This window comes from Telopea speciosissima, chromosome 8, assembly GCF_018873765.1.
Source record: "Telopea speciosissima isolate NSW1024214 ecotype Mountain lineage chromosome 8, Tspe_v1, whole genome shotgun sequence".
Taxonomy (NCBI): Eukaryota; Viridiplantae; Streptophyta; class Magnoliopsida; order Proteales; family Proteaceae; genus Telopea; species Telopea speciosissima.
The window spans coordinates 13,163,329-13,185,805 of NC_057923.1; the positions used below are offsets into that span (position 1 = coordinate 13,163,329).

General features: G+C 39.4%; 2 protein-coding genes and 1 long non-coding RNA gene across 3 annotated transcripts; 1 reads left to right on the forward strand and 2 right to left on the reverse strand.

Moving 5' to 3' along the window:
- LOC122671633 lies at positions 1–1,614 on the reverse strand. The gene is made up of 3 exons (XR_006334371.1): positions 1,516–1,614; positions 161–273; positions 1–52 (listed from the first exon to the last, which is right to left on the reverse strand). It is a non-coding gene; the product is annotated as an uncharacterized LOC122671633 (long non-coding RNA).
- A 1,916-nt stretch (positions 1,615–3,530) lies between these two features.
- On the reverse strand, positions 3,531–6,625 carry LOC122671630. Its single transcript, XM_043868968.1, has one exon. It carries the CDS (start codon positions 6,587–6,589, stop codon positions 3,749–3,751), a length of 2,841 nt encoding a protein of 946 aa, XP_043724903.1. The 5' UTR covers positions 6,590–6,625; the 3' UTR covers positions 3,531–3,748.
- Positions 6,626–15,439: 8,814 nt separating this feature from the next.
- LOC122672037 (tryptophan aminotransferase-related protein 1-like) lies at positions 15,440–19,304 on the forward strand. Its single transcript, XM_043869545.1, has 5 exons — positions 15,440–15,582; positions 15,857–16,199; positions 17,326–17,630; positions 18,715–18,998; positions 19,098–19,304. The coding sequence occupies exons 1-5, from the start codon at positions 15,440–15,442 to the stop codon at positions 19,295–19,297; spliced, it is 1,275 nt and encodes a 424-aa protein (XP_043725480.1). The 3' UTR covers positions 19,298–19,304.
- Positions 19,305–22,477: the final 3,173 nt, after the last annotated feature.

The window sequence follows — 22,477 nt, forward strand, 5'->3', positions numbered from 1 at the left end:
GACTTTTTGAATGTCTTTCTACTTGAGCTTCCAACCAGATCAATGGCTTTACCTGAAAGCAAAGAAAATGAACCTCTAAAAAAACACTCTTATCTGTGTTAATAGATACAACAAAAACTGGCCCAAATTAGCCCAGAATGCCAGGAAGCATGATATAAACCTGAGTACTGAGCCTGTATGTCATTAGATCCAAATATCCATCCAAAGAAATGAAAGATAGTGTCCCATCATTTTCAAATCGGGCCAAATGCACACACCTAGACCACAAGTGAGCTGTGAGAATACAAAGTTATAGTTACAATGGCACAGACTGGATGAATTAATAAAAACACCCAGCTCTTCTGAACAGCTGCCAAACACAGTAAAGTAAACATAATAGGCACATACAACAATAAAAAAACTTAGCTTATTCCAAGTGAATGGGGTCGACTACATGGATCCAAACAAAAGAAGGTAGGGAAAACTGAGGTCTAAACAAAAAAGGGGAATGAAGAGATGGGAAATGAAAAATGGAAAATGAAAAATGAAAAATGGAAAATGAAAAATGGAAAATGAAAAATGAAAGATGGAAAATAAAAAGAAAAAGAAAAATGAAAGTAAGAAGAAAGAGGCACAGCCCAAAACATCAGGAGAATCTCAGCTAAACGGGGTCTGCTACATGGATCCTTGCCCTCGAGTAGATTCTATCCGAGGTCATACTTGGAACAAGACCTAGACTATGCATGTCCTTCCTCACAACTTCTCCTATGATCATTTTAGGCCTGTCCCTAGTTCTTTTAGCTCCTTCAATCGGGATCATATCACTCCTTACTGGGGCGTCCCTAGGCCTCCGTTGGGGATAACCATACCACCTCAAACGACTCTCTTGGAGCTTGTAATTGATCGGGGCAACTCCCATTAGTCCCATGTCAGCTCTAATTTGATCATTCCTTTTTATCCTTCTTAGTTTTACCGCACATCCATCTTAACATCTTCATCTCTGCTACACATAGCGTCTCAATATGAAACTTCGTAACTGCCCAACATTCCGCCCCATACATCATAACTGGTCGTACAACAATCTTATAGAATTTTCCTTTAAGCTTTAAAGGAAGACATTGGTCACACAACACTCTAGACGCACCTCTCCACTTCATCCATCCCACGTTAATTCTATGTGAAACATCAGCCATGTCACCTTCTTTATATGATTGACCCCAAATATCTAAAATAGTCATTTTGCGGTATCTCTATTTACTCAATTCACATCATGTCGGTCTCCATCACAATATAACTAAAATTACACATCATATATTCTGTCTCCATTCTACTAATCTTAAAGCCTCTTCTTTCTAAGGTTGATCTCCATATAACATAGCGTTAATCCCTGCTTTTGTCTCATCGAGACCTCGTCTTGAATGCTCTTGTTTAGGTCGTCCATGCTAAGTACAAATAGATAAAGGCTTAAGGCTGATCCCTGATGTAACCCAATCGTAATTGAGAATTTCTTGCCCTGACGTCCCACAAGTCACATACCGGTGAAATTTGATATCATCCAGATCAATGGCTTTTCCCTTTTGTTGATTTACCTTGAGCCTCCAATAATACTCTTATCATTGAGCCCAAGCTTACATTCAAGCATACCACTACAATAGATGAAGCTTAGTTAGGCTGTACAGTTCTTGAGTTCAAAATAAACATTTGCTAAGCTAAAGTAACTTAACTTGAAGGAAAAGGGAGATATTTTGAAACCCCTATCTAACCTATCATAGCACCATAAGCCCAAAGGCTTGTCACACAAAAAGGAAAACCAAAAAAAAAAAGGGATGAAGAAAAAGAAGAAGAATGATAAACTTCTCCAACCCCCCCCCCCCCAAAAAAAAAAACCTGGCATATGACAATGATGCTTTGTTCATTCTGACCAATTGATGTAGGACAAAACATGAAGAAAAAGAGGCCAAAACACTGTTCACTTTGACAGTGTCACAACCCCTTATTTTGCCTTGGTGAGAATATTGTTAGAAGATTTTGTGGGGCCCAAGACCAGATCGTGTGAAGACTTTTTAGAAGGGTCAATTTTGTCTATGCGTGGGGAATCAGGAGTTCAGTTTAGTTTCTATTTTCAGTATTCTCTCAGATATTTTGTGATTGTCTATTAAGCAACTTTAGCTCAGTTTAGTTTCTAATTTCAGATTTAGAAAGTAGGCTTAGCTTTTATTTTGAAGTTTCTATTTTCCATAAGTTTCTATTTTTAGTTTGTTTCCTTTTTCTCGCAAGTTTTTAAGTTTTCTCTTACTTGTAAGGCAAGCATAGCTGCCTATAAATATGTAATGCCCTTAGAGGCCCCCCACCCACTATTTAAGGAAATTGATTATTATTGCTTTGAGCCAGTTTTCTCTTGTCCATGTGAGTGACTTGAAGGGCTGGAAGGCCTGGCTAAGAGAGCCGAATCTCCTTATCCTTCCCTCCTATTCTATTTTTTCTTCTTTATTATTCCTCCACTCCCAATCGAGTATGCTAGCTGCTGTCTCTTGTGTCTGCAACTATTGTTGAGAGTCCTTGAAGACCTGAATCGATTCCACAATCAACACCAAGTATTGCTGCTGTTTACACAATCAAGTGAAAGACTGTTGCACCCTGCGGGCTGTGCCTCTGTTTCTCTGCTGATTCTGCTGCAACTTCAAGGCTTCAAATCTCTTCAGCTACTCAACCTATTGGGGCCATATTCGAAGCATCTGGAGAGTACAACCTGCTCATCAATCAACTCTGTTTGGTTTCCCCGACTGCTGGTTAGATTGGTTTCTCCATTAACCTTCTATTTTGAATGCTGTTTCTAATTTCAAGTCCTCTTCATAACTCAAAACTGAGCCATCAGAATTGGCACTAATTTGGAGCAAAGGACCTGATCAGCATCACCTCCACTCAACCTAAGTTTGGTAGCCATCTGTTGGCCGATTTGCTCTCTACCTCGTAAGTTACTAATTCTGGTTTATTGCTATTTTGATGTTCTACTGCAACCTGTCATCGATCCTACTGTAGAGTGGTTCTTAGCTGAACCCCTTTTAAATTAACAATGGCTAGGATCAGCATCACCTCCACTCAACCTAAGTTTGGTAGCCATCTGTTGGCCGGTTTGCTCTCTACCTCCTAAGTTACTAATTCTGGTTTATTGCTATTCTAATGTTCTGCTGCAACCTGTCATCGATCCTACTGTAGAGTGGTTCTTAGTTGAACCCCTTCTACATTACCAATGGCTAGATGTAATATTCCCCAGACAGGCTACATGTCAAGTCTGGACCCATTGACCTATCTCACCTCTACAGCCCATCATGCATGGGGCATTTTTTAAAATAATAATGAATTTATGAGAAAAAAGAAAGAATCAAAGAATAATTTCTACACATTTTTTCCTAATGAATGATGAATTTATTTGAAAGACAGAATAATTTCTCAACAGTTTCTGTTCTTCAGAGTTGACTGTTTGAAACAAAATTTAAGCATTACTCTGACACAAGGCAACATCAGATTGGATGGAAATAGAATATGACACCAAAACATATTATATAATAGCTATATTACTTTAATACCTTTACTCCTCCCAAGACAGAATCTGCTCACAAGCATAAATTTCTTCCTTGAAAGATCATCTCGTCCCAACAAGTAAAAGCAACAAAATCACATCAGGGGAGCAGCACTGAAGCATTAATGGCCGACAAAGTTAGCGCGCGACACAGGAAAATATGAAAAAAATTGAGACAATGCCCAAGAATCAAGGAACATGCTTTTGGAGCTTGAACTGACTGCAGTAATCTTGATATGGCTTAAAACCTGCTTGCCATTTTGAGAACTGTCTCTTCAGGAGCTTGTATCCTTTCATCTCAGTAACCTCAAAGTTCATAGGAGAAACATCAAATTTCAATTCTACTGGGCATAGCTCATCAAACATTTCTAATCCATTTTGTTTGTTACTGGAATTGGGAAACTCATGCATCTTAGAATCCCTATTTAGTTCAGGGGCAATCTCCTCTTGCATTTTATATATGAAGGTAGTATATTTCTCTTCTTCAAAAACTGGCTCGTCTTGTGCACAACGCATGGTAGAGCCATTGTTATCAGAAAATGCCTGGGGTCTGTAAGAGAAGAAACATTTTGGCTGTTTCAGCTTTTGAGAATCAACCCATGCCTCGTCTGTGTCATTGGAAAGGGAGACAACATAGGAATCATTAACCACAGAATGAGACCCTATCAATGCCACATTGTTAGCCACCTTTATGATTTCATTGCATTGGTGGCTGATCTCTGTCTTGGCCGAATATCCACTTGCTTCTTCCTCCAAATCTGAACAGCTCTTCTTCTTATAAATCGCATCAAGTGTAAGCAGAACAGGAAGTGGAAGCGAAGGCCCCAGAACAGCATCACCATGGTGCACTTTGTGCAATGACTTATTGTTGTGGTTCAAGGGCTTTCGAAACAAAAAAGACGGAAACTGGGATAAATTTGGAACATCCAAAAGTGTCGATGAGACCTTCTTCAACTCTGTAAGAACTTCAAGGAGCTCTGACTGGTCAGGAACAGCTAACTGTAGAAGATCCACCGGTAACCCTGTCCAGAGTCTCCTCAAAGCAATCTCATGTATGCTCATAGGCAAGCTGATGGTACTAAAAATTTGGGCAGTCATAAGCAACGACCCTTTGGGATCAACACCAGCAGCCTTTAACTGATCACATGGAAGTTTATTGCAGTCTTGATCATAAGGAATCGCTTCAGTAGGATCAATCCCAGGGTTTCTTATCTTTTTAGTCAGCAAGTCCACAAGATTGCAATTCAAATATGCAAAGAGATAGTCAAGTTTCCAATACTTGAATTTCCTAGGAAATTTATATTTCTGATCACTCGAATGATATAGAAGACAATCTTCAGACTGTAATAGCATTCCTTCCCCTGCTTCTGACTTTGCACTAGGAGAATCAAACAAGGAATTGTACGTCTGTATTTCAAGTTTCCCTGATGACATCAGTCTAATCAATGTGAACCCATTGGCAAATTCTCTTTCAGGTACAGGGGCTAGCAAATCTTTGCCAAGAATACAAAATCCCATAACTATTTCTTTCTTCTGTTGCCAATCAATCCATGAAGGAAGGTTGGTCTTCCAAAAATCCTCTTTTAATAGGCAGTCTCCACAGTGGCACTGGCGACCCGACAAGGAGAGTTCTGAAGGGAGTTCCCATGCATAGAGGGAGTTGCAGAATTTCGAAATTTTAGGTGTCATCGGTCCATCTAAAGCTTGTACAGAAGGTCCATAACAGAATAAACCGAATTCACAGCTCCAGAAAGAACCCAACAAAATGGCAAAACCTGATTCAGAAGCCCATGTATATTTATCATCTACTAGTTTTTGCCTTAAGTCAGACAAACTAAATACATTGACATAACGTGGGTTATCAAGGCCATGGGCCCATTGCAACACAGGCACCAATGATTTGCGGATGTCAAAAAGAAATAACCAACATTTACTCACCACCGTAAAATGGAAGCCACCAGAACCAGCCATAGAGAATGCAACAAATCGATCTGTCCCCCTTGAATTATTCAAATCAAATGTCTCAATCTCAGCTAAAACACTCACACTGCTTTCCTCATACCTAACATCCACTAAGAAAACAGATTTAGAATTGGCAACAATCAAGATTCGAGGGTGCCAAGCAAATCCACAGCTCACCCATTCAGTATCCAAATCCACACCAAAATCCTTCCACGAAATCCTGATCCTGGTTCCTTTCAATTCATCAGCAAAATTACTAGAACCTGAATAAGAACCCAAATCAAACAGGAACAATCCACCATTTTCTAACAAAACAATATTCTCTTCATCCAAATGTGGGCTCCAACAAGCATTCACAATAGAACTATGAAACTCCTTCATACCCAAATGAACTAAAACCGGTCTCCCCCTTTTTGAACCTGAATTGTTAACCTCAACACTGAACCAATGAACAGTATACATAGTACAAGCAAACAGCAAACCAACAACAATAGAATCGCCAGCAGCAGAAGGAGAAAGAAGATCCCAACTACTCAATTCAGTAACAGAAGCAGTAGCAGACATTCTAAGAATCCGATGATTGAGCCCATTAGGCGTTGTAAATATATTACCATCTGCATTGAGATTAACTTTCCAAGTGGGTTCTTTTGTCGACACCACAACAAATCCAACCCGATCAAAATTCTCCCCAGTTGGGAACAAAAGCAGGAATTCTCCATCTGGGCAACGAAGCATTTGAAGGTTGTTATTGAATAAGGGAGTTATGTCTGCATCGGATTGAGAACCGAAGTCATTGTCGAGGGCGATGGAGGAGATGACTGAGGGGGGGATGTAAGTGTCTTTGGAGGGTTGGGTTATTGAATGGAGGGATTCAAGAATGGAGAGGGAACGAGGGGGATGGATTGGAGGGCAGAGAGAGGGGGACGAGAAGAGGAGGGTTAGGGTTTTGGGAGATGGAGTAAAGAGAAGAGGGCCTAAGGATTTTGCAGAAGAGCCAGAGAGGAGGAGAGGAGGAGAGAAGACGTGGCCAATTGGCCACAACGATTTCCAATCCTCTGTGGAGTTCATTTCCTACTTTTTTTCTATGCTCTTCTCTTCTTCTCTTCCTGCCTAACCACCCAGATGACTGGTCTGAGTACCCAAATTGAGGATTCGTCAAAGATTGAGACGGTGCTGCATTAACAGACATAGTTAGAAAACATAGTTAGAAGATCTATCTGGAAGGAAAAAAAAAAACAGACAACTAGAAAACCCAAATTCTTCCCATTAAATCTTGAGAAACAAAGAGAAAATTAGGCATTCTTTTTTTGTCAATATTATTAGACATTCTAAGTTTTAACCAGGCCGTTGGCGTACACGCGAGAAGAGAGCGAGAGAGGAAAATAGACTAACCTGATGGCATTGAAGGAGATCGGAGGCGGCGGAGGCGGCGGCTCAGGCGGAGGCGAGTGCCGGGCGAGCAGAACCAGCGAAGAGGAAAGTCCCCAATGGTTTAGCGTAATGCGTGTAAGGGAAAAAGGATTTTCGGGTAGGTAATTTTTTTTTATTTTTTCAGTGGGAAAACAGAAAGGGAAAACTACTTGAATACCCTACGAATGTTTATTTCAATCAAATTAGTCAAAACAAGTATTGATATTACGAGAATACTCTTTAAAGGGTTTTGCCTTTTCCGCCAATTTTGAGCTCAATTCAACCTTCAGTTCCCGTTTGGGAGGGAGAGAGAATAATCTCTCACATTCTCTGTTTTTTTTTTTTTTTGGCCTTTTTTAAACAAATCGAAAGCAGAATCTGAGTTCGAACCTACAAGCGTTCCTGCAACTTCTGCTACCCGATGGAGGAAGTTTCGCAGTTTCCGGCATTGATTCTTCTCAACAGAGGGATTCACGATGAGATTTACTCATCTCAAGGTCTAAGGTTTCATAATTCTTTGTTTTTGTGTTAATGGGTCTTTCTTCAGTTAGGCCGGTTAGGGTATCTTCACCGAGGATCCACTATTTCACTTATATGGTTTAAGGTTCTTAATCTACCCAAGACCACTTGGTAGCAATGGGCTTTTATCCACCAGTCCACCACAAGCTATCAAGTAGGGTTGCAACAGGGTCGGATTGGGCTGGGCCTTTAAAAACCCCAGCCCAACCCTGAGTCCCCTTAGTTGGGTCCCGGCCCGATTCGGCCCTAACTCAGGGCTAGAAAAATCCAACTCTTACTTCGCCTCAAGGTCGGGCAGGGCTGACCTTGTTTGGCCCTGGCGATGGGGAGAAAGGTATATGCATGGGCTGGCTAGGCTGGGAAAGGGAGATGCGTGGGTTGGCCAAGCTGGGAAGAAAAAAGGAAAAGAACACGGAAAAATAAAAAGACAGGGTCGGGTTGGGCTGGGCCGAGGCCTCAACCCTGACCCAGAACAGCCCTAACTCAGGGCTGAAAATTTCCAACCCTAACCCGCCCTCAAGGCCAAGGTATATCTCAACCCAAGCCTTGTCTGGGCTCAGGACCGGCTCAGACTGTCAGGGCCAAACTTGCAACCCTACTACCAAGGGCACATACTTGTTTTGATTGGTTTTGTGAAAGTAAACATTGGTTGGATAATTTTGTGAATTGAAACCCAAATTGACTAATCATGTAATTTTCTTTAAAAAAAAATGGTTCTTTGAACCGCCAAGGAGGGGTACCATCGGTCGAGGAAACCGCTATCAATTGGATCCGTTGTATCGGATACATCCAATACTGAATCAAGACACCGATTTCATTATGAAAACCAAATCTGTACCGTATCGAAGAATCTATATTGGTCAGGTATAAGAGTCTTTTTGGTATCATATATTTTTTTTTCCTATATCATTTGTCCACGCGACAGAATAGATGGCTTATAACATTTGCAAAATAATAAATTATTGTGACAATAATAATTAGCCTTTTAATAACAACGTTTTTTTTTTTTTACTGTATAATTATGAATAAGGAGAAGAGACTTCTGTTCGAGAGTGTGGCCCATGCGCCCATGTGAGGGCAAACGAAAGCATGCATGGAAGCATCATTGAGAGTGGTATTTTCGCCTTTCATAGGGATGGGCACGGGGCACGGTCATTTCACCCCATTCTCCAAACTCTTATTGGTGTAACTGTACTTATGGGAAACTCTCTCCCATAAGTATAGTCATTAGGATCTTAATATTCATGTCACATGTAGTCATGTAAAGCATGTGGTGGTCATGTGATGATGAGTCACACGCACGTGTTTTGTAACATGAGTCGGACTTGGGGACCCATTTATTCGGCAAGCCCCATCATTTCCTAGTTTAAGGGATTTTACTTGAACTGTTTAATAATAGATAAACAATCTCTAATCACCCCTAATTAGAGTAATATAATTGAAAAAAAAATGATTGAGAGAAAGAGAAGAAAACAATAAACCAAGGAACTTGGTTCGCCACTTACACAACCAGACTAATCCACAAACTGAGTCAGACTATTGTCCCATTACAGATTTTTTCCCATTTATGTCTTAAAAACTAAGGCTTGGTTTCCGAGAATTAATGTATTAATTGAAGATTACTGTCTCTTAATTAGACAATACAAACTCTTAAATCACGTGAGAGTTAACACTTTACCATATAATGATCTATGATCATGTGATATTTGTTTGATTTCTTAATTTTCTTGGTCAAACCCATTTAAGTACTCGTCTTTGTCTTTGTTTGAGTTGCCTAATTTAATTAAATTATTGCTTTGACATCCAAAACTCTTAATTAATCCACTGTGAGAGCAACACATGCAGATCTTCTACTGCCCTGTCCTGCCTGTCCTACACAGACATAGGACCTCGCACAATGACCACCTTATCCTCACTCGGGTAAGGTGTTCGGGCAGCGGTAAGGTGGTCAATGTGCCCCACCTTGCATGTGTCTATGCAACACGGCAGGATGGGCAGCCCACGTCGTAAAAGATCTGGATCCCAATGAGAGTGAGTGGCGCCAAACCCGGTTGATTTATTTGGTTCAAAGGGAGACCAAAAGTTGAACTTCATTATCTTTTCACTTAAATCTTTCTACACCTTATGTTTAGAATTGAGTTCAATAATTGTTCTGGATATATAAGCATTGTTACTACTGAGTCAGAAGTCAGAATCTGATTTCAAATTGAGTTGTACTAAGTATGACTCATGGGAACATTAACTATGTTTGATATGTATTGGAAGAATATATTTTGGGTTTAGAATACATTCTAAAATGAGAAAATCGAGAAGAACTGGGTTTTAGAATGCGTTCTACATCCAAAATCTATTCCAATAATGTGTACCAAACAGTATTAAAATTTTTATTATTTTATTACCTAAATGCAATACTAATACACAAGAAATGAGGGAAATAACTATTTTTTATGCTGAGGAATGTTACCACTAAACAACTGAGTGTTAGTCGAGTGTCCTATGCATTGATGGTAGTATGGTACTAGCTTTTCGTTTTGACAAAAGTTTTCCTCCACTGTGGGTGGACAAAACACCCACTAATCGAGGGTCTATTATTACTCCTACCCCTATTGTATGAAATCGATAAGAGACATTGAGGTGCCGAAGAATTTAACAATATGAGAACCAAATTGTAAAGCTAACAAGGAAATATCATCAATTAAGAGGTTTGAGGTTCGATAAGTTGGACCTGAAGTTTTCTTAGTTCACCATTGTCAAGCTTCGGCATGCCCTAACTGGTGGTCCGTAGCTAGTTAAGCAAAGTCTCTTTGACCTGCAACCATGGAAGCTGGAGATTCCCCTAATCCACATGAGGTTCAAAACAATGGACATATAAGAAAGTGTAGTTAGAGGATACGATGAAGAAGGGTATGACGTAAAGCGCTATTTGAATTTATTTTTTCTTAACCAACATTCACATGTCTTCAGGAAACAACCTCTTTGTGAAATGGGGGTAAAGTTGCATACATTATGACGAGCACAGATCATGTCCTTGTATAAGTTCCATTCAAGGCCGCCCCCTCTAGGGCCACTCACATGGAATCCACTATGGGACCCATAGGAGGAGTGGAGGGCCTTGGATGGTACTTGTACAAGGACACGATCCGGTCTCCATTACGACCCTCCCCAAATCTTGTGCACTGGGTACGTCCCTTTAATATTCACATGTCTATTCTATGAAGGGGGGAAAAGGAACCCTCAATAATCTCCTTATTTATAGCAATATCCTAGAATGCATTAATATAAGCTAAGGTGAGTTAATATTATTATCACAAAGGTCTACTATTTTTCCAAATGTTACAAAACATTTTTTTCTACCACGTGGACAAATGATATGTCCATTCTGACCATTGGATAAAGTGGACATGGTCTTGATTAGCCATGTGTCAAATAATTCATTCAAATACCTCCTTTGTATTGGCACATATTCTGGACTCTGAGTGGGAATTGACGGTTTAGATTTTTTTTTTTAAAAATGTAAAAATAGATGGCTCATATTTGTCTTTTGATTTTTGGAAAAACCTTCCATTGTTACATGGATAATTACCCTATATATAAATACACATGACAATAACCATTATCTTAACTGGTTCACTATGGAGTGTGTTTTTTATGTAACGTATAATTTTGTTCCACTGGTAAAAGCCAAATCTGTGTTCCAATTTTTACCCGTGCCCTTCAACCAGAGACATAAATAACTCAGAAACAGATTCGCGAGTTGCTGAAAACTCTCAACGAACGGCTTTTCCCTGAGGAGAGAGTGATTGGAATCGAACTAGACGGAGAAGGAGAGGGAAAAGGAGGAGTGAAAATTATAAAAAAAAATACCTTACTTTACAAAATTGGTAAGTAATGTGACGTAGACAAATAAGTCCGGTTACAACAATGTGTTGTAACTAGGTAAGTTACAAACAAATTAACTCTTTTTAAAATTTGGACATAGGTTGTTGTTATTATATTTAATAGAAAAATAAAATTTGTTAGTTAGAAAAATATGCTAATTGTCATTTTCTTATAGGCCATCATTACTTGCATTTGTAATATGTGCCCACCACTTTTTTATAAAAAAGATGAATAAAAACATCATCAAGGAGCATTGATTTTTATGGTTAAATCTAGTAAATAGACCAGTGAGTAAACCTTTGGGTAAAAAGCTTTATAAAGGGTATTTAAAAATTTTATCGTAATCAATGTTGGTGAAAAAAACTTGTAATGTAACCTTATTTTCTTGCCCTTGTAGTACAATATATTTATTTTTTCAATGAGCAAAGGCAATCTAGTCATTTCACTTGAACAATGCCAACTCTTAAAAATGACAATGATAAAATCACTTTCAAATTATTTTGAAAAAAAAAACCTTTTTTCCAACTTAAATAATTTTTATGTATAACCAACAGCTGCCTAGTGTAGTTGGTGAGCCGTGGTGCGCCTTAGTTAGTAAGTTTGCATATTATATGCTATTAAATATGTATTTGAACGTTTAATTCAAAAAACATATTATACTGTATATATCCGTATATTTGATTAAAAAAAATGTGTTTTTTGAGTGTTGCCGTTTTATACCCGTATAACTACGTATTAATCGCATATACTACTTTTCACTTGAAACATTTTTTTTAATGTAAAAAAAAAAAAAAAACTAAAGGTAAAGTGAAAAAACATGCAAAACCCCTTCAGTTCGCAAAAAGGTTAAAAAAAGCTCTGGTCTTCTCTTCACTCTTCGAACCCTAGCCGTCTACTGATCACCTGCTTTGTCTCTGTCTCCGTTCAACGGCGGCTGACGAGACTTCATATAAGGTTCAATACCCCCTAGCCCCTGCCCCCTTCCTATTCTCTGTCTCCGTTCAAGGTTAATTGCAGCGGTGGAGTGGCAAACAAGCTCTGTTCCTCTTCCATTCTTTACCCCTTTCTCCTCCTTTCGCTTCTGTAAGTTTATACTATCTGCTGTAAATGTAAATAGCATTATTGAATGTTAAGCCCTTTGTGATATTTAATTTTTTTTTGGTCTCATGTGACCATGTCTTTCTGCCGATTCTTATTTCTTTACTCCCCAACCCCCCCCCCCCCCCTTCATTTTCTCTTGGTTCCATTGTTGTGTTAGTCAATATAACATCTTCTGTATTTTTCAATTCAAAACCCAAAAGTGAAATAATGAAAGAACCCAAATTCTGATCATCATTTCAAATCCAATAAGTTCTTCAATCTTAAAATGGCTTTCCATTTTAGGAGTATTTGAAGCTTAAGTAATGGGAATAGGTGGTGGTGGCCTGAGTGTTTTGACTAATTTTTAATCAATTAAGCTCAAATCAAACACCATTGCTTTAGAGATTTGGAAATGGCAATTGCAGATTTGAAGATTTATATAGAACAAATAACCCTGCTAAGCTATGCTACTAACAAAGATTCTAAAAGAACCACCCACTTTAACCCAGAATAAAGGTGTACGTGCATTGGTTCGATTTGCTTTCTTTTTTTTTTTTTTAAGTACATTGAATGTTAATCTAAAGATTTAAGCTTAGCTGTCTGATTAAGGCTGTAATTAGTGGAAGTAACACACAAGTTGAGAACAGAGAATGATAGAAAATTCTGGTTTCCCAATGCTTCAATCATTCCAACCTTTTTTTCACACTATTCTTCCAAACTTTTGTGTGTCAGAATTTTCTATCATTCTTTGTTCTGTTCTCAACTTGTGTGTTACTTCCACTAATTACAGCCTTAATCAAACAACTAAGCTTAAGTCTTCAGATTAACATTCAATGTACTTAAAAAAAAAAAAGAAGCAAATTGAACCAATGCAAGTACACCTTTATTCTAGTTTAAAGTGGGTGGTTCTTTTAGAATCTTTGTCCTGTAGCATAGCTTAGCAGGGTTATTTGTTCTATATAAATCTTCAAATCTGCAGTTGCCATTTCCAAATCTCTAAAGCAATGGTGCTTGATTTGAGCATAATTGATTAAAAATTAATCAAAACACTCAGGCCACCACCACCTATTCCCATTACTTAAGCTTCAAATACTCCTAAAATGGAAAGCCATTTTAAGATTGAAGAACTTATTGGATTTGAAATGATGATCAGAACTTGGGTTCTTTCATTATTTCACTTTTGGGTTTCGAATTGAAAAATAAAGAAGATGTTATATTGACTAACACAACAATGAAACCAAGAGAGAAAAAAAAGGGACGTTGGGGAGTAAAGAGATAAGACTCGGCAGAAAGACAGTCACATGAGACCAAAAAAAAATTAAAAATCACAAAGGGCTTAGCATTCAATAATGCTATTTACATTCACAGCAGATAGTATAAACTTACAGGAGCAAAAGGAGGGGAAAGGGGCAAAGAATGGAAGGGGAACAGAGCTTGTCCGCCACTCTATCGCTGCAATTAACCTTGAACGGAGACGGAGAATAGGAAGGGGCTAGGGGGTATTGAACCTTATATGAAGTCTCGTCGGCCATCGTTGAACGGAGACAGAAACAAAGCAGGTGATCGAGCAGCACCGCAGCAAACTGCTAGGGTTCAAAGAGTGAAGAGAAGACCATAGCTTTTTTTTTCCTTTTTGCGAAAGGGATTTTGCGTGTTTTCTCATTTTACCTTTAGTTTTTTTTACATAAAAAAATATTTCAAGTGAAAAATAGTATATGCGATTAATACGTAGTTATACGGGTATAAAACGACAACACTCAAAAAACACGTTTTTTTTATCAAATATATGAATATTTACGGTATAATATGTTTTTTTGAATTAAAAGTTTGGATACGCGTTTAATATGCGTATAATATGTAAACTTACTAATTAAGGTCTAACATAAATCCAAGGAAGGTCGAGAGTTCATTCCTCCTACCTAGGGGTATAAATGAATAGCCGAAATCCGTTTTTGTATCCGTGTCCGTATCCGTTTAGCACTATCCAAATCCATCCGAAAACTAAACGGATGCGGATACGGATAGGCTATAGCTATCCGAAAAGCTATATTTACATGTAAATGGATAAAATATCCGTGTCCGTATCCGTTTAGCACTATCCGAGTCCGTCCGATAGCTAATCGGATGCGGATACGGATATAGCACTATCCGAGCCGAATCCGATCCGTTTACAGCCCTACTCCTACCCCACCCTCCTCACCCTTCTAAAATAGTAGTAGTATAGTGATAAATTGATATTGACAAAGAAACGATAATGGGAAACTTATTTTTTCTATAGCGTTCAAGAAACCATCGTATGATTATATACAACAAATACAAGTTTGTTGAGAGAATTTTTCTCAAGATAAGGATCCAAATCTTCTACAGCAAGGCGGTCTTTTCACGCCTTGCTGTGTGTGGGACGCATACGGGGCAGGCACAGGCAGGGCAGAAGTAGAGGATCCCAATTGTCACCATAAAGTTAGGCAATATTTCTTTCATTGCATGCAAGTTCTCCATTCTGTCTCTTTGAAATCTTTCCATATTTATCAAAAAAAATAATTTTTCCATATGACATGTGATATCAATTACCATATTTAGAATCATCAGGGTTGTAACTATATTCTTGTATCTCCAATCTCCATTAATGAAAGAAATGGAATCTTAAAAGGGTATTTTAAAAAATACAAAAACTTAGGAAAGTATTTGTGAACCTAAAAGGGAAGTGAATTATTCTATATCTTTGGTAACTAAATTTTTTTCCCACTTTAACTAGCTTTGTAATATTTCTACCAAAAAAAAAAACTGGCTTTGTAATATTAATTTATACTTAAAAAGGAAAAATTATTTAACAGTTTAGATTTTGGAGAAAAGCTTGCCTTATAGAGAGAAAGACACAAATAACCTCGAGACGGTTTGAGAGGTTACATGGCAGGTGTTCAGTTACATCGAACGTGGCCTTAGTCGTTCTGTTCTCTCCCCTATATATATATTCTTGTTTCCCTTCTCTAAAGGGAGACAATAATAGAATTGCAGGAGAAGGAGGGATTGATGGGAAAGAAGGTGTTTGGTGAAGAGGAATTGGGTAACAATGTCTCTTCCTCTCCCACCAATTTTCCTGATCCAGCAGTTTCGAATGGGAATGGCAAAGAGAAGCAGTTTTTCTCCTCCGACGCCATTATCAACCTTAACCAGTAAGTAATCCAGATCTTCTACGGCACGAGCTGCCCCTCCCACCGTGTTGCGCAGAGACAAGGTGGTGTGTATTGATTGTCTTACCTCTGCCCGAACGCCTTTCTCGAGCGGGGATAAAGCGATCATTGTGCATGGCCTTGTGTCTGCGCAGCACAGGCAAGACAGGGCAGCGCGCAGTAAAAGATCTATGTTGTGGGTTTTCGTGTTTTTATTAATTATTATGAGATATATATATATATATTAGTATTGGATGGATGGATTGGAATGATACAGAGGAGATCCAACGATGTTCGAGGCATACTGGAAGGAGGAGGAGAAGAGTAAGATAGTGATAGAGGGATGGCAGCGTATGAGTTACTACTCCGAAGACTTCGCCGGAAAAGGCATCAACGACAACCACATCTGCTGGTTCATGTTGGCGGAATTTGAGAAAGAGGTTCGTCGGATCCACCACTTTGTTGGGAACGCCGTCACCGCAGATCGTTATATTGTCGTGGGCAGCGGTTCCATGCAACTCTTTCAGGCTGCACTTTACGCTTACGCTCTCTCTTTTCCCATCGATGCACCCGATTCACCACACCCCATTAGCGTAGTCTGCGCCGCTCCTTACTACTCGGTAAACCACAATTATATATATATTTATTTTTTTTTTTAAATTAAAATAAATACATTCATGCATGCACGGGAGAAAAACTGAATGGGATGCAAGATCACACTTTATTTATTTCTAAAGAATGTTATATGATACCATCTCCTTGTATTTATCCACGTACCAACAGGTGAACGTACATGTGAGAGCCAACCACCTATTCTATTTTTGTCATTTACAATTAGAAGAGGGGGTTTTACCAATTGATATCATATCAATATTGAATTGAATGTTAATGATATGATATCAATACTTTTTTTTTATAGATACCTATTTTATGAGAGAGGGAAGGAAGATAAGAAGTAAGATTGAACCCAAGTCCTCCTAATAGAGTGGATCCAGCTTCTCTCCAGGGAGCCCAGTGTCCAAAGGGCATCCAACAGCTAGGTTGTGCCGCATACAACTTGGCGCTTGCCCAGCCATCTGAATATGTGCGGTACAAACCAACGCTTGGATGCTCTCTAGTGAGAAGCTCAATCCTAATAGGGTGGGATTGTAAGTTCCACACTTCTACCAATTGTTCTAGACAGTTGTTTTTATCATAACAATACCCCCTTGATCTATGATTCCAATTGGGATTGACCAATTCTTGGATCCGATTTCTAAAACCATTAGTCCAATTTGAATTTTTCAAGTGGCAAATCTTCCATAGATTCCCCGGGACCAGGGTAGTATGGTGGGTATGGGCACATGCTTCACATGCTTTACATACGATTGGTAAGTAAATCTGAGCTCAGGCCGGCAACCGTGTCTTTCGTGCTATAACTCTTTTGTCAGAGTTTGTTTCGTATTTTTAGTTCTCCTTTGTTGACTTTTTTATGTCCATAGAAGGCGCAAACCCGTCGCCGTGTTTCTCTCTCCAGTCCTCTCTCTCTTGCTTGTTTCTACGGTGTGGGTGGCCCGTTCTGTCGTGCTGCGCAGATACAAGGCAGCACGCATTGATCATCTTGTCCCTGTTTGAGCGTTTTGCTCGAACATAGGTAAGGCGATCATTACGTGCAACTCTGTGTCTATGTAACACAGGCAGGACAGGACAGCACACCGTAGAAGATCTGTGTTGCCTTTTTTTAATTGGTTTGAATTGGTTTTGCAGTCATATCCAGCAGTGACAGACTACTTGAAGTCAGGGCTTTACAAATGGGCAGGAGACGCACATAGCTTCAAGGGTAAAAGCAAAGAACCATACATAGAGGTCATCACTTCCCCAAACAACCCAGATGGGTTTACAAGGGAAGCCGTGGTCTCCAATCGTCACGGTGACGGAGCAGGAAAAGGGTTGCTCATCTACGACCTCGCTTACTATTGGCCTCAATACACCGCAATCACTGCTCCATTCGACCATGATATCATGCTCTTCACCTTTTCCAAATCCACTGGTCATGCAGGTTCTCGTATAGGGTAAGTAAAATCACTAAATGCACTTATGGGTTGTCCATTCCAAAACCGCATAGGCCCGACCGGACCGAGCCTGACCCGACTAACATTGGGGTCCTTCCCTGCGACTAATACTAGCTCGACTCAACTTGACATGTTTAAAGTCGATCTTTATCCCCTCCAATTCCCCATCCGGCCCAGTTCCCCAGTGCTCCTAACAAGGGAAGTGCAATGACCACCCTTACCCCTACTCAGGTGGGATCCGCACCTATTTATTAGAGGGAACTGGGGAATTGGGCCGGGCAAGGAACTAGAGGAGATAATTTTCTGTTTAAAGCTTGTTTACTCAGCTAGACATGTTTGAAACCGGTTTAGAGATAAATGTCTCTTGAGACCATTTAAGGCTCTTTTAATTTGATAAAGACAGGTTGGTATACAGCATCGACCGTTTATAAATGAGATCATGCTTAATTTGGCAGGACGTTGAAAATGAATGGGGTGGGAAAAAAAGAGGTGCCACCTAGTCAGACAATAATTTAATGCATTTAATGAGCTTGTCTGAAAGTTTCTCGTCCCATCTAACCAAACAATCACATTTGTGGTAGTTTGTGGGAAACAAATACAAGTTTCCCACCTTTTTTTCTTTTTCCATTTTTCTCTGTCAAGCAAACAAACAGGGCCTACTTATGGGTTGTCAATTCTAAGACTGCATAGGCCCGATCGAGAAAACCCATAAACCAGCCTGACCCGACTAACATCCAGATCCTTCCCAACTACTAATACTAGACCAACTCAACTTGCCTTGTTTAAAACCTGTTTAGAGCTTGTTTACTCAGCTCGACATGTTTGAAACCCGTGGCTTAGAGATAAATGTCTCATTAGCCCATTTAAGGCTCATTTAACGCGATAAAGACTAGTCGGTATATTGTGCCTAACTTATGAGGACCAGTTAGCTAAACGGGCCAGTCAGAGTGTGAGATCTTAAAGTATCGAAGACCGATTAGACCGGGCCGGCCTGACTGATTGACTCCCCCTCTTAAACTCATGTCTGATCTGAATATCTATTTCTTGGTTTGATTGGGTTTGTGAATTAAAATGGGTCAAGCAGGTGGGCTGTGGTAAAGGATAGAGAGATAGCTATGAAGATGATCAAATTTTTGGAGCTCAACACTATTGGGGTTTCCAAGGATTCACAACTTAGAGCTGCCAAGATCTTCAAAACAATAACTGATAACTTGGGGAATGAAAACTTCTTTAAGTATGGAAGAAGCATCATGGCTGAAAGATGGACACGTTTTAGAAATGTTATTAAAGAGAATGGCATTTTCAGTCTACCTGAGTATCCCAAACAATTCTGCAACTTTACAGGAGAAACCACTGAAGGATATCCCGGTAAGATTATATATTGAAAATTTGATCACAAAAATTTTATTTTTTCATATTATTCTTCTTTCATGGTTTTGGTGATGTGGGATTTCTGGTTTTGTTTAGGTTTTGCATGGTTGAAAGTAAAGGAGGAGATGGAGATAGATGATGGTGAGAGCTTGCTAAAGAAACATAATATCCTGACAAGGGGTGGGAAGTATTTTGGAATGGATTCACGATATGTGAGGGTGAGCATGCTTGATCGTGAAGAAACATTTAATCTCTTCCTCGAGAGGCTATCCGCCATTAATTCATCTAAGAAATAAAGGACTGGTGGTGGTGGTGGTGGTTTTCAGATGATATACGGGTCCTATATATATATATTATATGTATAATTTTTATTTTTTATTTTTTTCTTTTTGAATCAAAAACTTAATTCTTTTTTACGGTAATGAGATTTGATTGAGCTTTGGATTTCTATTCTGATGAAGTAGATTGGGAATCAGTTAAAATTGGCCGGAAACCTTATGGATTTTATTCCGATTATGGGATGGAATCGGCTGGGAATTGGTTATTGGTCGGAATTAATTAGCCTGAACCCTAGAAACCAGCCACCGTTTTTTTTTTTCAATCAAGGATCAAATCTAGTCAATTGTAAACCGATTCGGGGAGCAAGGATCACGATGAGAACAGCTCACAGCTGTTCAAATGGAATCTACTCTGCGGAACTCACATGGAGTGGATTCCATCTGAACGGTACGTTCACATTTGAGCCCAACTCATTCTGGGTTTCCTCTTTCTTCAATAATGATGACGCAAACCTAATTGGCATAGGACTGGTTGGACTCTTTGAACCAGATATTAACCAAAAAAGTCCATAATGTTTAGGGGTATGGACCGTATGGTGTCTTGTATTCTGTCGCTTGTATTAGTAGGTTTATTCTGTCTCTTGAATAATATTGAACCCTAGAAAAGTTTTTTTAAGGGTAAGATGGGTATTTCGGTAAATTATCTATATAGGGTTTTGCTATGTGTTGTAGTTTCATTCCCCGCAATCATTGTAGTACAGGAAATTTCATCTCATCGTGGACGTAGTCAATCATGGCAGGGGTTAGCCAGCATATAGGGAGTGGGAGATGGAACCCAACCCAAGGAAGGCGGCAATAGCAACTAGCACTCCAAATTTCGGGGAGGACTTGAACTTGAGACCAGGCAAGGTTTGTGCTATAATGAGACAGACGTTTAACCAATTGAGCAACTTAGTTGTCCACACATTTTACCCCTTATTTCAATGGAAATGAAATGGTACCAATTTTTTACCGTAGCCTAGAGACTAATAAAGACTCAAACCTCTAACCCAACCCACAACACGAACTTTGGGTTGAGGTTTACCGAATCTAGGCTTCAGCAAAAAGCTAGAAGTTCTTGAGCTTACGGGATAGGGAAAGCTAGTACCTCTGTGTCTTACCTTCTCCTCTACACATTAAATGACCACGTTGCCTTTCAATGTATGACACCATTTTATCGCACCTCATTGGTATGCTCCCTTATAGCGTCTGCTTGGAAAACCTTCTCCGTGTAACCAAGTAGTCAATCATGTATGGGGTTTTCTTTCATGCTCTCTCTCTCGCTCTCTCTCTCTCTCTCACATTGGCTTTAGCTGATCATGGAAGGCAACTATTGAATTTTGGATGGGATGGGCATTGGACAGCCTTGTAAAATGCAGCAAATGTGTTCTTGTACAAATTTCATAGAGTGATGGTAATCTAAACAAGGCTTCTCTTGATGAGTGGATTATGGTTAATTGGTTATTTTATACCAAAAAATTTGAAAAAAATAAATGACTCCTCTTGATGAGTGGATTATGCTTAATTTGTTATTTTATACCTAAAAATCTGAAAAAAATAAATGGCATCTCTTGATGAATGGATTGTGCTTTGGCAGACTATTAAAAGCTCAAAAAAAAACAAAACCAGAGAACAGAGTATTTCGATCAATGGAACCTAAAAGATGGAATTAACCGAAAACCCCTTCAGTGCTTCAAACCCTAACATAGTTCCAATAGATAATAACAGAGTATTTCAATTTTGTGGAACATTGGGGGTTGGGTTGGGCATATGCTTGGGTTTAATCTTGACCGTCGGATTAAAGTACGCCCTGAATCAATTTTTCTAAGGGGGTCCTAGGAGGGAACTGGAAGATGGGAACTTGAGAGGATAAAATTCATGGCATCCGTCTGGATCAGGGATTAAAATCCTCTCCAATTCCCTAAAAGTGCAGTTCGGGGCTGAGAACTCGACAAGTGGAAGATGCTGAATCTAACGGTGCCTAGCTAGATTGACCCAGGTTTTTTTATCATTCTTTTCGAACTTGGCAACTTTGGATTTTAACATCTTCCACACGTCAAAGCTCTCAGTCCCAAATGCACCGCACTATGATAAAAGCCCTCTCTAATTCTTTAATCTGGCAGTGCTGTGTAGTGCTACCTTTATAGTATGACCCATGGCACAAATTAATCGTGTGGATGAAAATGTTTTGCACCATTTCATGAATCCCCAACCCGTTTTGGCTACAAGATCCTCTCAACCCGATTAGAATGTAAATCCAAATCTTTGGAGAAAAAAAAAATGCACAGAGAAGGAAAAGGCTGTCAAATCGCAGATTTCCTTCTCTCGGTTCATCTTCTTCCCACCATTGGAGAGCTGCAAAGGTTTGACACCAGACCTACTTTCCTTTGACAGGGTTGATCTTTCTTGTTTTGTTACTTAAGGCCAGTAATTACAGATCCATTTGGTTGTTAGCCTTTTCTTGTTTTAGGTGGGCATTAAAGATTTCTCTTTTGGGGTATGTGTCTCCTTTTGGTTCTTCGTAAATCCCCTACGCTAGAAGAAAATTGAAAGAAAGAAAAATGTTTTACTTCTGGGGAGACGAAGAGAATCCTTCCCCATGAAAAAAACCCTCTTTTACATCGTTACCAATCTTCTTTCAACTTTAGCTATCATCATCTGCCGGTGGTCGTAGGGGTTCCAAGTGGTTTGTCTCATGACTCTCATCCTGTGCCTCACAGTGGTGGTGGCGTTTTGGTTTCAAAGGTCTCACCACATAATCTATTTCCTCCCCAAGCCCTGGTGCCAAGGGAGATAATAAGCCCAAGGGTTCAGGGTCAACAACCGCAGTAGCAGCAGACCACCCTGTCAATCATCATGTGGAATCTGCTCTGGCAGCGCCGTCAAAGAAGGAGGTGAACAGAGGGGGTAATCTGCTATTTGAAAGCCCTCTCCTTTCTATGCTCTTTTTTTTTCAGAGATTTGGGCTTACTTTCTCATCCGGTTAAGAGGATCTCGTAGCCAAAACAGGTTGGAGATTCATGAAATGGTGCAGAACATTTTCATCCACACAATCAATTTGTGCCACATGTTGCGCTGTGAATATAACACTGTACAACACCACCTAATTAAAGAATTCGAGAGGATTTTTATCCACCGCAGTGCCTTTTCAGGGAATTG